Source organism: Schistocerca americana, chromosome X (genome assembly GCF_021461395.2).
Source record: "Schistocerca americana isolate TAMUIC-IGC-003095 chromosome X, iqSchAmer2.1, whole genome shotgun sequence".
Taxonomy (NCBI): domain Eukaryota; kingdom Metazoa; phylum Arthropoda; class Insecta; order Orthoptera; family Acrididae; genus Schistocerca; species Schistocerca americana.
Genome location: NC_060130.1, coordinates 359,148,489 through 359,165,298, shown reverse-complemented (window position 1 = coordinate 359,165,298; position 16,810 = coordinate 359,148,489). Strand labels below are relative to the sequence as shown.

The following is a 16,810-nucleotide window of genomic DNA, read 5'->3' as shown; positions in this document are numbered from 1 at the left end:
TCTGACGTATCAGTACTTTATACTTTTCATCTGTCTCTCCTTTTTTAAACATCCATCCTGAAACTACAGTTTTCCTTTCACTCTCCAATATCACGACACTTGACGTCGGGCATGAACATAACGTATCTTCTTGTTCTGTTAATATTCTTGTCGGTTATGCTGCCTTATTATGCAATCATCTTGACACGATATTTCATGGGTCCCCCTGGCCGCCATCTTCAAGTCAGAACACTGTTTGCTACGTCTCGCCAGAACTGATTAATACCGTAAACGGCAGCTCCTTTATATGCCGCGGAAAACCAAAAGTGTGTGGGCCAGAAGCCATCGCTGCAGCCCCCTATCCCCTGTGTAGATGGAGCCATCCGTTGAAGCAACCAATCTTTGGGATATTTTACGGGATAAAATTACCGTAATCTAGTCGAGACCTACAGACAAAAAAGCGTTTTGTAAAATATGGAAATGGCACTGTTTGATGCATGTTTTCACAGAAATGAGCGAGAGGTATAGATCCCATGGAAATATAAAATGCTGAAGTGCAGTTGTTTTCAGGTGTATCCATATGTTCCTAATCAGCTGAAGTGAACATGGTGGACTACAGTAAATGGAAAGACATTGAAATATCTGACTTTGAGGATGATACACATATTAATATTGACACGTCATCGTTATTCCGATGGAGATATCAGGCACGAATAGAACGCATGGAAGAGCAAAGACGATAGAAGGAATAAACTGGAAATGGTAGAACAACAAATGAAAATAAAACACAGAAAATAAAAAATTAACTAAAGTGAAAGGAATGAGAAAGAAAATTTGGATAAGCTGAAACTAGCTCTTCTATCCATGGAGCGTTGATGCCATAGGTAAACCAGGATTCGTCAGAACCGTAATAAACACAGCTCCAAAACCAAAACGAGAAGTTTTGTCTGAAGAGGAACAAGGAAAACGTTTGAAAGAACAATTTGCGAAATATGAAAAGTTCATAAAGAATTCTGAAATGCTGTGTTTCCTGAAGGACCATCCAGAACATGTAAGTGAACATACAGCAAATTATTTGGTTACTTGGTGCATTCGTTTGGAGATGGAGGAGAAACATGACCTAATGTATCATGTGGCTCACCTACGTATCTGTATTTAGCACACACAGGAATGGCACAAAAACTAGATATTAAGGCACGAGAATGTACTGGATCCTGTTTTATTGAGATAACTGAAAGGAATGTAAAACGCCATTTGATGATTAATTCTACTCATTCAGAGAAATGATTCAGGCAAGAGCAACTATGAAACGGAAGACCGCTCTGGCTGAAGCCGAAGAAGAGGAACGTAAAGCAAGACTTGCCTCAGGAGGATTTAATATACTGAAAATATTAGAAACCCTCTCAAGACAATTGGAAAAGTGTTTTGAAGGTCAAGATGTAAGACTACTTCAACAAATAAATCTGAACGTGCCTGAACAAGAAGCACAGTACCACATGAAACGCTGCATAGGTTCTGGATTTGTGGGTTCCAGACACAAAAAAAAGAATCTACAGAAAGAGAAATTACAGCTTCTGATGACCATTAAGTTGTTTTGAAATAGTGTTAAACTTAAAATATTTCATATGTTTTCATGAATGTAAGTAATATTAAAGTACTTACGCAAATATTATAAGGCAAATATTGAATATCAGTCAATAACATTTAGTTGCAGAGATGAAGATATTTCTGATTTAAAGATAAATGTCTGTTTGTGATTTATTTGTCTTACTACAAAAGCAGACAATTTTTGACATACTGTAATCAGAGCTAAATACATACTAAAACAAAATTAAATTAAAAGTGGAAAAGTGCCATATTCCAAATCCAAATGTCTCGTGTTCTATGTCCAGTCATTCACAGTAGTTTTATCTATCACTTATCACTTCTTTCTCGAATGGAGTCTTTGTTGCTGTGAAAAGTGACGAATCGGGATGTGTTTGGAAATCCACGTTAAACTTTAGATTTCCCTGTAGCTGGCTGGGTAAGACAATTTAAAAGTCGGAGGAGGCAATTGCATACCACCTCCAACAGGACCACGACTATTCAAGTGCTGTGGGGTTCAAAGGTATCTTTGGAATGATGGTTGCTTGACTTCAATAGAGCATCAGCCTAACCTTGGATTTCGCACGAAATTCTAGTCTAACGTTTTACTCTTTGAAAACCCTTCTTGTCTTTGAAGACACGCTCACATCATACACTGTGGTGACAGGACTCATGGGATAACTCCTAATGTCGTGTCGGACCCTCCTTTCGCCGGGTGTATTTCCGTACCTTGACGTGGCATAGCCTGAACTAGTCGTTCGAAGTACCCTGCAAAACTATTGGGACATGCTGCCTCTATAGTCGTTCATAACTGTTAACGTAGTTCCGGTGCAGGATTTTCTTCACAACTGACTTTTCAATTACGTCCAATTCATACTGGATGGGCGATCTGGCTGCCAAATCATTCGCTCGAATTGTCCTGAATTTTTCTCAAACTAATCGCAAAAAATTGTGGCCGGTGATGTAGCCTTTGTCGTCCATAAAATTTCCATCGTTTTTCATGAACATGAAATTCATAAATGGGTGCAAATGGTCTGCAAGAAGCCGAACGTAATGATTTTCAATCAACTGTCGGTTCATTCCATGTAAACATAATCCATACCAATACAGAACCACCATCACCTTGCTCAGTGCCTTGTTGACCAATTAGGTCCATACTCTGGTGTCTGCAAGACGCTCAAACCCTACCATCAGCTCTTACCAAATGAAATCGGGACTTATATGAACAGGCTACTGTGTACCAGTCGTCTAAGATCCAACCCATATGGTCACGGGGCCAGGAGAGGCGCTGCAGGCGATATCGTGCAGTTAGCAAAGGCATTCGTGCCGGTCATCTGCTGACAGAGCCCATTAACGCCTAATGTCACCACACTGTTATATGTTCGTCGTACGTCTCAGGTTGATTTCTGAGGTTATTTGACGCTGTGTTGCTTGTCCGTCAACACGGACAAAACTACGCAAAAGCCGCTACTCTGTCCATGGTGAGACGTAATGCCCGAAATTTGGTTTTCTCTGCACATTCTAGATACTGCTGATGTAGGAATACTGAATTCCGTAAGGATTTCCGAAATGAAATTCCCATGAGTCCAGCTCCTATTACAGTTCCACGTTCAGAGTCTGTTAATTCCCGTCGTACGGCCACAGCCACCTCGGAAACTTTTTCACATGAATCACCTGAGGAATACTCAGCTCCATAACGATTTCAGAAATGGGATGTCCCAAGCGTCTAGCTATAGTTTCCATTCCGCATTCAAAGCCTGTCGTACCGTCCCAGTCACGTCGGTAACCTTATTACACGAAATACCTGAGTACAGATGACAGCGCCGCCAATATACTTCCCATTTATACGTTGTGTAGGCGATGCGACCGCCTTCTGTATGTGTGTATATGGCTATCCCATAACTTGTGTCGCCATAGTTTATGATAGGAAGGCAAACGTTATGCATTCATCTTCTATAGGTTCCGTGGAAGGTCCAAACACCAAAGCACAACGGATCTGTTTCGCTGTGCAGCTAGTCTGCTTGAATACATACATATGGCATTCTAGTTCTTGTTTCAAGGTTTCCGCGACCGAAATAGCGTAAGCCATTCTTGCGGACGTTGGTGTCAGCGGAAAAAGTCCGTCGCCCGTAGTTTAGTCTGGAGTGAAACAGCAGAGAGCCTTTACATAGAACATGCACAACTTGATCTCTTCCATTTATAATTAGAAATTTTTCATGGCGTCAAGATGGCGATATTGGACTGTGAAAAGCATGGTAATACGGACATTGTAAGCCTAATAATATGAATAAAAACAAAAAGAAGGTCCATTTTCACCACTGAATGAACATGAAGTACATGTTAGCGAAAAGAAATCGTGAAATTAATTTAGGAGTAACTTACATCGATGAAATAATTTTATAAAATTTTTGCGATTTAAGATATTTTTGTTTTAATACTGAGGAGTGTCGTTATAAACACGGAAGAAAATGAAGACAACATGCTCTAATGCAGTCAGTTCAAAAGAGATAACACTTAATAACAGATGTTAACAGCCGCTGCGGAAAATAGCAACGCAAACAAACGTATTATGAAAAGTTGATTACTTACTTCTGTTATTCCGGAGGTTCTCGTAACGACGGGCTGTGCCATCATGTACTTTCGATCTGTTCCGCTATTACAATATGTTTAGTTAACGTTATAAATCGTGGATACTGTAATATACTAAAGCATGAACCCCAACCAGGTGTGATGGTAGCTGCTCAGAAGCAGCAGCAATTGGTGTCTGTTAAATCACTCAATTACTTCTGCTGACTCATAGTGTTATCCAGAACAGGAAAAGTCTTAAATGAATTGAAGGGTTCCAAGTGCTTTCTTACAATTAGCTACAAAATAGCTTCAGATCCAAAAGAAATCTTACGTGAAAAACGGTATTTCACTTTAAGGAAGAGCAAAAAATATAAAACGGTGAGCTACATTCAACATACCTTTAGCGTTTCGTTTTCCATTCAGCCAATCACGTTACGTTTTTCTGTATAAGTGGCTTGCAGAATAATTTGCAAAGTAAGATCAATAAAACACCACCAACAACGTAACTCAGTTATTCAGGTAAGAATTTTCGTACACACAAAGAACAACTGCAATATAAAATTTGTAGCTACTAATTAACAATTTTTAACACGAAATTAGTAGAAGGAAGTAAAAAACTGCCTCAAATTTCATTTTTAGTGGCAAACAGTAAAGACGATAAAGTTGTTCTGAAGCAATTGGTTAGTGAGCTATTTCGGAATCGTAACAAAAGATAAATAGTGATTTCATAATGACCTGTAACCACTAAAATACGAAACTTCGAGTTTTCAACACTTACGCAGGTATTTCCTACAACAGTTTTCGGTACCGAACACAAGTTTGCTTGTTTACGTAACTGTAAACCGAATTCAGTATCGCTAGCATACGAAAAAGTACGAAGCTTTTTTCCCTTACGAATCATTAATACAAATCTTGTTACACAATAGAAATATACAAAAATCAAGAGTACTAATTACTGTTCACGTAAAGAGTCGGTTACAAAAATGTGAAGAACTACTCTGTGTGTATTTATTTTGTCGTAGAACTGGTTTCTATTTTACGGGGCAAAGAACCCTAAGCGTTGTCTATTTACAATAATCAACGCTGCTTGAAAATAATGGAAAAGGTTGTAGACTACCTAAATGAAATGGCGCACAGTTGAACGGATTGCCTGTTAACATATATAGTAGAATCTGTCACCAGCTCCACGAGTATTCTCCTCTTGTCTATTACTAGCAGAATGAAATATTATGCTCCGTTCATTAGTCAGGGTAAACGATGAAATGTTATTTCTCTTACAGGAATCTTAATGTGAGTATCATTTAGTGTGTTTCAGGTCGCTGTTATCATAGATCTGCCATAAGCAACCAGTTAGAAAGCTGCTGTTCTTCCAAAACATTAGTTTACTTGATATTTGTTGTTATTTTATTAACATTTTTTAAATGAAAAAGGCTTTGATTTGTCTCTATAATTACGTCGTAAGTTGTATGCAATACAATACCTGGAAACTGTGGGAAACGTAAATAAGGAATTCCGATTTCAAGTAATAGCAATTACTCAACTTCATCTGAGGATGGTGGATGTCAAGTCAATGAATGTGGATACAGATCCCAAATATCTGTGTCACATTATACATTATTCCATGCCTCGGTTAGGCAGTGCTGCGCCACCGCAGACTTCTTAGGTAAAAGTGATGAGTGTTTACAGAAAACCAATGGGTGGAAAGCGAATGTAGATCGTTTGCGTTTCTACCATTTGCTGGGAGTGTAACTTCAATCACACGAACGGTTTCGAAAGGATAAAATATTAGAAGAGAGTTTCGTCCGCCTGTCAAGGTCAGATACGGTTAAAGATGATCTAAGTAAGTAAAGCAGAAATCATTCCGAAGACTCCTTTGAACGCTCCAGTGTTTTAATAAACATGGTCCTGTTCGAGACGGCATGCCGTTGCCTTCCTCTATCCTTTGAACTAACTTACCCAGCCAGCTATAGGAGGCCCTATAGTCATGCATTCGAAACCACGCTCTGACTCGGCATTTTTCACACCAACAAACATTGTCTTTCGTGAAAGAAGTGATAAGTGACAGAAAAACTTCTGAGACTGACCGGTGATAGAACCCCATACATTTAGATTTGTAGTCTGGCATTTCCCCACTTTTAATTTTATTTTGTTTCAGTATTTTTTTAAGTTCTGATTTTAATATCTTGAACATTGTCTTCCTTTGTAGGTAATACATATGAAGCAAAAAAGACAGACTTTTTGTGCCGTTCCTGTATGTACTGAATACAAATACTTAGGTGAGACACATGATCCATTAGGTCATGTTTCTCCTCCATCTCCAAATGTATGCACCAAATAACCAAATAATTTGCTGTATGTTCACTTTCATGTTCTGGTTGACGCGTCAGGGAACGCTTGCTGTCATTATACCGTCGTAGCATTTCAGAATTCTTTACGAACTTTTCATATTTCACAATATGTTCTTTCTAAAGTATTCCTTGTACCTCTTGGGGTTTTGGAGCTGTGTGTATTACGGTTCTGACGCATCCAGTTTTACCTATGCTATCAGCGGTCCATTGAGTTGTATTTTCTTTCTTCTCGAATTTCTCTTCTCCTTTCTTTCTTTCTTTAGATTCTTTCTCAAGCTATAGAAGAGTTAGTTGTCCCATTCCTTTCACAATAGTTAATTTTTTAGTTTCTTTGTTTTATTATCATTTTTTATTCTACCTTTTTCAGTTTCTTTCTTGCATCGTCTTTGCTCTTCCATGCGTGCTATTCGTGCCTGATGTCTCCATCGAAATGATGACGTCTCGATATAAGGATGTGTATCATCTTCAACGTCAGATATTTCAGTGTCTTTCCATTTACTGTAGGCCACCACGTTCACTTAAGCTCATTGGCAACATATGGATAAACCGGAAAACATCTGCACTTCAGCATTTTATATTTCTTTGGTAGCCTTCCATCTAACCGACAAGAATATTATCAGAATAAAAAGATGTCGAATCCGAGACATCTTGATGTTTAGTTCGTAAGTTTCCCACTTTTAATTTTGTATTTGTGTTTTTTTAATTTAATTTTATAGTTTCTAAAAATCCTGATTTTAGTATGTCAAAAACTGTATGCCTTCCTAACAACATATTTCAGTCAGAAACATCGTTTCTGCAGAAGTAATTTCCCAACAATATTGACTTATAGAATTTACCTAAGTAATGTCATATTACGCACATACATAAAAGTAAATTAAATATTTGAAGACCAATACTGATTCTGACACGAATGTGAGTCTTGTTCAATTATATTCAGAATTGGTTCTTGAAAATGTTTTACATCAAATCACGTTTTGTGCTTTGGATTGGGGAGGCTGTCTAGGACTTCCAGTTGATCAGTTCCTCCTGGGCAACGTCTTACTTAACATTCTTCTTCCTCGGCTTCAGCCAGAGCAACCTTCAACTTTACAGCTGCTCTTGAATGAATCTCGTCTATGGATGAGTGAGGTTCATTATCAAATGCTTTTTTATCTTCACCTTCAGCAATCTGAATTTGCAAACAAGATTACAATATTAAAATAACTAATGGGATTGCAACCGGGTGACGTCGCCGACAATCGCCGATATTTCGACAGGAGCACACGCTGTCATTTTCAAAGCACAACATTCAATACGACGGGAGAAACTCAGGTGTCCCAAGAAAAACACATGAGATCTTCGGATTGATAACTGCTTTACTTACATAGGTCATCTCTAACCGAGCCTAACGTTGACTGACGAACGAATTCTCTTTTAATATTTTATCTTTTCAGAACCCTTCCTGTCTTTGAAGATACGCTTCCAGCAAATGGCAGGAAAGCAAACAATCTACATTAGTTATGCTTGAATACACATGTAAGACATTCTAGTTCTTGTATCAAGTGTTCCGCGTCCGAAGTAATGTAAGCGCTCCTAGATGAAGTCCTTAGGATTACCGTGCGTCGGTACAGTGGATGATAATTCACCGCACCATTCAACATTTAGGAAGTTTACATCCTCTTTCATGGCAGTGCTTACAAACAGTATAGACTGTTGAGAATGGAAAATCAACTCAGTAAGAAATTAAACACATATTTCATCACATCTTTGTCGCTGACTCTTTACATGAACAATAATTACTGCCCCTGATTTTTGTAGACATATATTGTGTAACAGGGTTCACATTTACGATTCGTTAACGAAAACATGTAGCTGTTAATCACAGCTTCCTACTACTCCGTATGTTACAGATACTGAATTCTTTGACATAGGTATGGGAACTAGTTAAACTGCCGTCGGTAGGAAAATTGTAAGGAAATACCTTAACAAGTGTCGAATACTTTAAGTTTCGTAATTTAATGGTCCCATATAATTTTTAGAATATTATTTATCTCTTGTTATGAACCTAAAATAGCTCAAAAACCAGCTGTTTAAGAACAGCTTTCTTGTCTTTAGCGTTTGTCACTCAAAATGAAATCTAAAGCAATTTGTTACCTCCTTGCACTAAGTTCGTTGTAAGAATTGATAATCAGTTGCTACAGATTTTATATTGCGTTTCTTCACTGCATGTAGGAATACTCTTACCTGAGTAACTGAGATACACTGCTGGTGTTTACAGTTGATCTTACACTGTAGATGCTTTTGAGAGCACAGATACAGGAAGTTGTAACTTAGTTGGCCGAACATAAAACAGAACACTAAAGCTATGTTGGAAGTAGCTCAGCTAATTATATTTTCCGCTCGTCTCTAAAATTGAATACCGTTTTCCACAGAAAATTTCTTTTGGATCTGAAACGATCGTATAGCTAATGATAAGGAAATACCCGAAACTTTTCACTTACTTTAGAACTTAGTCTGAACATATTTCTTTAAATTAGATGTTACACTCAGTTTGTTAATTTTTTTTGCATGTTATAGTCCTGTACCAGCTATATAACGGCTTCTTCGAAAAAAATCTGCATTTAGAACGAGATGCTTTACCCTTTACGTTAATGGAAGACTCGAGCTGAAAATCTATCATCTTAATTCCTCATGAAAATGGAAATTGTTCGGTGATGGGAAGGAAACAAATAGCATTACAGGTTTTATTCTATGGAAGCAGTTGCCAATTCTGAGAAACACTACGAATCAACAGACGTAAATCATCAAATTATCAAAAACCAACTGCTGCTCCATCTGAGAAATTACCGTTATCCACAGCAGGAGCTTCGTACTTCAATCTATTACAGTATTCACGATTTATAATGTGTACTGAACATAGCATAGGATAACAATGTCAGAAATGGAAAGTATATAATGTCTGAGCCCGCGGTTGACAAATCTAAGAGAAACTCTGGATTGACAGAAGTCAATTCTCGACTTTTTATAAAACTGTTACTGCTTCAGCTTAAGCTAGAACAGAGTGCCAATATGACACATAGTCTCTATGTATTATAATGCGTTTCGACAGCTACATAACAGTAAAGAAACAAAACATTGTTTTTCGTATTATCGAATTGTGATAAAGAAATGACCGAAATAATATGAACTGCAGTTCTATACAAAAAACGATTTACAAAGAAATTGCATGTTAAATACGATGACACAAATCTAGGGACTTCAGACGGTGGATACTTCACATAAGCTTCAGTTGAGTAAAGGCTCGTTTTTATCTTCATGTGTACTGGATGAGAACTAACACTGACTCTACAATTAATATAGCAGCCGGAGGAAACTAACTGGTTATTTACGTATTCTGCAGTCGATCTAAATGAAATAGATAGTTCCACGTGTATATCATGTTTCCGTTGATAAACGCATATCATTCCGCATGGCACTACATCCTAGCTTCTTACGTAATTTTCGAAATTAACTTTGTGATTCGCTTCACTTGCACGAATTCTATGTTCATTACTCTACAGATCAGGGGGACTATATGATATTTTCTAATTCGATGAAAGAAAATCTGAGCTTTAAGTTGGGCTTTTGCTTGTCAATATCAAATCGAAGATAGCTCTTTTATCTATTTTTTTCACATTTCATTCCTCCAGCTTCACTTATAGTCTGCCTTTTACTCTTCAAAACCGTCATTATTGGCACTTTAATCTTCTTCTGTGTTTGTAAGAAAACACGTTATCTTCAATGTTAAAACAAAAATTCTTCAATCGCAAAAATTTTATAAAACCATTTCCTCGATATCAGTTACACTTAAGTAAAATTCGGCATTTACTTTCACTAATATGTACTGCATCTTAATTCGGTGGTGACAGAGCTACTTCTTTTTATTGTTCTTTTGGTTTTTATTCATATTATTTCGCTTCAAATCTCCGTTCACAGCATTGATTTTACTGTTCAATATCGCCACCCTTGACACCGTCTTCTTTCGGCACGAAAAATTCCTAACTATAAATGATACACACTAAATTGTGTGTGTCCTACAGTATTAATTTATTTCGTTATCCGGTTTTCGATTTAGAAGGCTATCATCAGTCAGTCTTGTAGGCTGATAACCGGTTAATGAACTATACGGATAGTGTACACCAAATATAATTCTGTGCCTTTCACTTATATTTATGAAGTTGCTCTACCATGAAGAGACGGAAGTAACAGTTAACAAAACATGTCTTCATCTTCTGTTAGTTTTTCAGTGTTGAAAGAAAATATTTCTTCATTAGGAAGCAATAAGTTGATAACATCCCTTCTGCATGTTTTTTCGTTTCTTAATATCCTGTAATATTGTAATGTTATCAGACTTATGTTTCCTTGATATCTGTGCTGCTTTTTCTTTTGCATCTTCTTCGAAATTTGTTCTTTCATTTTCTGATGGCCTTTTCTTCAATTGTGATCTGGATTAGAACTGGAAGCACTATAATTTATCATTTATAGTTCACTGTATTGATGATGAACTGAAATTTGATGCACTCTGTAAGCTTTATTCCTGGAAAGTATTTTCAGACTGATCTTTACTCGTTTCATTCGTTTCAGCGTTGTCTGGTATCTCGCCGAGTCCGAAGTTCTTTTCATCCTAAATAAGGGATTGTCCAGTGGATCATTGGCAGTGTTCTCGGTGTCACCTGTTGCATTACAGGAGGGGGCCATATCCTGCCACTCTAGTCTTATCCGCTATTGCAGAATATTTCATAGAATGAACGCTCGATTTAGGCAGTTTTCTCAATAATGCTCTGGCTCATGGCACACGTGACATGTGAATGTTTACGTCATCCTTGTAACCGCCTACAACAATGTAATACCGGAAGTAGCAAACAATCGCACAGAACTAATCCCGTTGTTGCACAGTCTTGTATCTATTAGACCACTTTTCGAATACAATACCTTTTATCTGTCCACATTTAGAAAGTACCCGTATGAAGTTCTTGCTGATTAATTCTAGAGGAAGATTTAGCGTCGTCACAGTTCTAAGTTCACTATTTGCGTTACTTGTTTCAACAGTAATGACAGAGGCATGGAATTCACTTTTGCCTGGATTTTCGGTAACATTCATAAAAACAGAATTATACAATTTAGCAAAAACGCAGTATGTCTCACTACCCGTTTGAATAAACTCAGCATTATCACCAGAAATACCGAAATTATCATACAACCTATCATAAACTTCCAACGTTGTACACTGAATATGCCTTGTTTATTGTCAAAGGCGAACCTCAATGTATTTATTCTGATCGAATACATAAGATGATTTACGGGTTCTAAGCGGAACCTCTGTTTCACCAACGACACAAAAAAGGGGATGAACAATTAGGATTAACTACTTTCAAGTTCGGTGGCTTCACAAGGAACATGATATGTATGTCTACATCTACATCTACATACGTACTCCGCAAGCCACCGTACGTTGTGTGTTAGAGGGTGCCCTGTACCACAACTTGTTTCGTTTCCAGTTCCACTCGCAGATAGAGCGAGGAAAAACGAGTGTCTATGTGCCTCCGTATGAACCCTAATTTCTCGTATCTTATCTTCGTGGTCCTGGGCTAAATATATGTTGGCAACAGCAGGATCGTTCTACAGTCAGCTTCAAATACCGGTTCTCTAAAATTTCTCAGTAGTGTTCTTCGGAATGAATGTCTTCCTCCCTCCAGGGATTCCCACTTGAGCTCCCAAAGCATAACCGCAACTCTTGCATGCTGATCGAACCTAGCAATAACAAATTTAGCAGGTCGCCTCTGAATTGGTTCGATGCGTTCTGTCATTCCGACCCGATGCGGGTCCCAGACACTCGAGCATTACTGAAGAATACGTCGCACTCGTGTTCTATATTCGGTCTCCTTTACAGATGAACCACACTTCCCTAAAATTCTCCCAATTAACCGATGTCGACCATTCGTATTCCCTACTACAGTCCTCACATGCTCGTTCCATTTCATATCGGTTTGCAACGTTGCGCCCAGATACTTAAAAGACGTGACTGTGTCAAGCAGGACACTACTAATGCTGTACCCGAAGATTACGGGTTTGTTTTTCCTACTCATTCCCTTTAACTTACATTCCCCTACATTATGAGCCAGCTGACATATATCAGACCAACTATAAATTTTGACTGGGTCATCTTGTATTATCCTACAGTCACTTATCTTTGACCCCTTACTGTGCCCCACAGCATTATCAGCTCACGACCGCAGAGTGTTACCCACCCTGTCTGCCAGATCATTTTTGTATGTAGAAGATAGCACCGCTCATATCAAACATCCCTGGGACACTCCTGATGTTACCTCTAACACGTACAATAACACTTGCTTACATGTCCTGTCTGCTACACCACGAAGCGCCGCACGCCAGACTGAGCCTCGCAGGCTGAGTAAGCGCCCGTGATTGCTTTATAACATAATTTCGTCGTCATCAGGCAGTCGTCTTCAATAATTTAGGAGGTAAACATGGTGGATTCCTTTTATTGCCACGCGTTTTATGTTCAGTATACTAATGAGTCCGTCATAGGTAACGTTGTGTTGGCAGAAGAGCCAACACAGTGTTACTAGTGGAGGCCGAAATCCACGCGTTTTAGCTCACGCAGGCTGGCGAGAGGAGGGAAGAACTATACTGACGTGAGGTCTGGAACATGACAAGGAATTAGAATTCAGAAAGCGGGCGGAATTAGTTTGATACTTAACTTTAATCCATTAATGATGAGCGTCGCTCTTGACGGTACATGATTCACAATATTATCTGTTCAGAATGCATTCATAGAAACTGAATATGGCGCCTTGCTAGGTCGTAGCAAATGACGTAGCTGAAGGCTATGCTAAACTGTCGTCTCTGCAAATGAGAGCGTATGTAGACAGTGAACTATCGCTAGCAAAGTCGGCTGTACAACTGGGGCGAGTGCTAGGGAGTCTCTCTAGACCAGACCTGCCGTGTGGCGGCGCCTGGTCTGCAATCACTGACAGTGGCGACACGCGGGTCCGACGTATACTAAGGGACCGTGGCCGATTTAAAGGCTACCACCTAGCAAGTGTGGTGTCTGGCGGTGACACCACAAGTAGCGTATGGGCTGTAAGGTATTCCCGCTATAATCAGCCCCAGCAAACGATTTCTCCATTAGCGCACAGTAACACCATTATCTACGACTTTCCTAATTCTAGCTCATACCCTGCTTCCGTTATAGGACTGTATTGCAGAAATTATGATCATGAGTATTAGTTCTAACATAATTTATTACGTTCTCCTTATTGATTTTTTGTTCACGATTGATCGAATACTTCATTGTTTATGACATCATTTACACGCTTTTTGGTTCACAGTGATGCATCGTCCCCCAACTCAAGGATGTTTATGTTTATTCTTCTACTGTCCTTACACTTGATTCTTAACACGTTCCTTTTTTTAATTCCCATTTATATAAACTTATATCTTAAATCCATAATTCAGTGAATTGTGGTTTCAATAAAGTCGCAATTCATGTGTGTGATCCCTCATCAATCATAAACCTTTCCACAGATTAAGTGAATCTGTATTCCACTAACGTTATGAGCGTATTCTATTTGTTCATGACTAATCTCACTCCATTAAATAATCTTTCTATACATTTTTTGCGTTAACAGTTTTGATGGGCTCGGATTAGCCCTCAATAAGTTCCGTTTGATCCTCTGCATTCTAAGATTCTCTTACGATGTTGATTGGTCTCATTGCGAGCTGTTCTGGTGTTAAAGTTCGCTCAGATGAGCCAATGCTGAAAGTCACAATGAGGATGCACGAAGAAATAGTCGAAGTCAGTATTTTGTTCTTCTTCAGCAACTCGGCAGTATTGACGGCATCTTCGTCCACCCCACATAGCGCGCCAAGAGCTGCCCATAGCTACACGGGAAAAGGCACTTTTAAATCCCCCGCCAGCGCGTCGTTGGCCCATCTCGCTCTAAAAGAGCGTTACTCTGTACCAAAACTATGATTCAGTAATTTTGGTACGGCACATAAATGACGTAGTAAGTGTTAGGCTCACCAACAGTTTTGGTGGCACTGGAAACATAAGCGAATGTGAATGAGAGAAACTGAGAGCCAACGACTTCTTTTTGTTTTTTGTTTGTTTGTTTTCCATATTATGACAACCACATGTGATTCGATGATAGTCCATTGTGTATTTCATATCCTTACAAAATTCAAACTGCATTTTATAGAAAGCAAAAATTAGTCGGCCACGTAATTTCTGCGCTCATACGTAACTAAAGCATTTATTTTTTATGCAAATACAGTTTACATTGACAGCTATAAAAAGCTGTATAATTATTGTTGTTATTTTGTACTTAATGGGATATTCTTTATTACGATCACAAGCAAGGCAGCCTCTGCGTGCTCGCTTTTAATGTATTTCTCTCTCACAGATGTTGCCTGTTTTACATGTTACAGTGAAGCAGTGGAGTATAGGTGGCCGCTACACTTGACGAATAGCAGTCTTTCATTGTATGACTAGACCTTGTTAGCGTTTTACTGCCCGTTGGGCATCATCATAATATGGATACACTAACAAGGGGAAGGGCTCAGACACGGCCAACCAATTTGGCTTCTATTTGGCAGGTCGCTTGTGAACAACCTGAAATTAAAGTCTCTAAAGTATCTAGGCTCAACACCCCCACTACCGCCCCGTTTTTGAGAAAGCCACGTCTAAAGTTCTGAGGGGCCCACATGCATACACGCCACCAGAGGACGCTAGATGCACGTGACCTCATTGCCTGTGACTCTGATTGGCCGTCACGTCTGTTTAAACACCCGCACTCAGAGCATCGACCGAGATTAAGTGCATCTACTGGCTTATCAATATTAGTATGTTAGACTGCAGTGACGACAATACATCGACACAGCACCACGCTACTACACTCCACTACATGTCGGTGTCTTATCAGATTGCTGTTAGCATTCAAGGCTAGTTGTTCCCATATAGAACTTTACTCTGACTGGTTATAACTCAGCACTTCAAAGTACATTAAGTGTACAGACTGTAAATAAACCTATTAATGAGTTATCTTTTTGTAGATGTCTGATTGTATTTACTGCCCACCTCAAAACTACCAGTGCATCAAACTCACTTGGACAGGAATTAATCCCTATCAAGCTCACTTGGACTGGAATTAATCCCTATAAAATATGAGGCTATTTTACTAATATGGTGGCCAGTTTTAAAGTCGCCATCTTGTATGCAGCTCGTTACTTTCAAATGGAAAGGAGATCATGAGACATATCATACAGACAAAGAATTGCACTATAAAAGCAATGGTATCTTCCATTTGAGCATACTATCATTCCCGTGTTATGTTGCTTTGTGTATAGTCAAAATTCTCGTTATAGATGATACAGGGCCAAAGGAAATTCGCTTGTGGATTCCAACAAATACCTGAAGACTGAGAAAATTTAACGGAAGGTAGGTAGGTAGATGGTAATAGAAAATAGTCAGGACAGTATCACCCAAAATCGCAGTGCATGGAAATATTTAGTGGAGGCTTTTATTCAGCAGTGGATGCCAAATGGCAGACGATGATGCTCTCTTGTATATTAGACTATACAATAATAGTGATTACTTTCAAAAACTTGTTTTGAGAGGTCACTAAATCGTAAATGAATACATTTTGCTTTTACCCCTCCGAAATTTTCATTTTACCCCTGCGGAATGCATCAAAGAATGCGTTCTTTCCTCTTACCCAACGACACCAGAACAGAAGTTGATGTTGTTTCATTCGTAGCTGTTTTCGATCGTCCAGTCTCCTTTCTGTTCGCTACGGAGCCAATTCCCTGTTTCCTGGGAGGGGTGGGGACTGGAAGGGGGGAGGAATTTCACGAGAAATTTCACTATCCGCTTTGTTGGTAATGGGTTGTGTCCGGTGTGGTGTTGGCTGAAACCCTCCGGGACAACACAACTTCTCCTCCCTCCTAATAACTGGACGATCTCGGTACGCCCTTCTTGTGTTAACACCATCAGCTCTCACTTAGCCTGTAAGAAAGAAACATCAGTCATAACTCTAGAATGAATTGCTCATATCGAAGACACCTTTATTCTTCTAGTGTAGTCGCCTACCTGTTACATGTCTCACATGACCCTATTTCTAGTTGAATATTGGGATCTGCACCCAAGATGACGGCTTCCGAAATAGACGTCATGTTATTAACAGAAGCTCATAAGTTTTCTCGCTCTTCCATCTCTAACTATTCCACTTAAAATTTCTGGTTATCCACCTGCTTTTGTTTTATAAGGGTAGTTCCACACCTACGGACCACAC

The 16,810-nt window shown here is 39.0% G+C and overlaps 1 protein-coding gene across 1 annotated transcript; it reads left to right on the top strand.

Moving 5' to 3' along the window:
- Nucleotides 1–584: 584 nt before the first annotated feature.
- Nucleotides 585–1,577, top strand: LOC124556023 (hsp90 co-chaperone Cdc37-like). The gene is made up of 3 exons (XM_047130060.1): nucleotides 585–709; nucleotides 850–1,104; nucleotides 1,259–1,577. The coding sequence occupies exons 1-3, from the start codon at nucleotides 585–587 to the stop codon at nucleotides 1,575–1,577; spliced, it is 699 nt and encodes a 232-aa protein (XP_046986016.1).
- The last annotated feature ends 15,233 nt before the right edge of the window (nucleotides 1,578–16,810 follow it).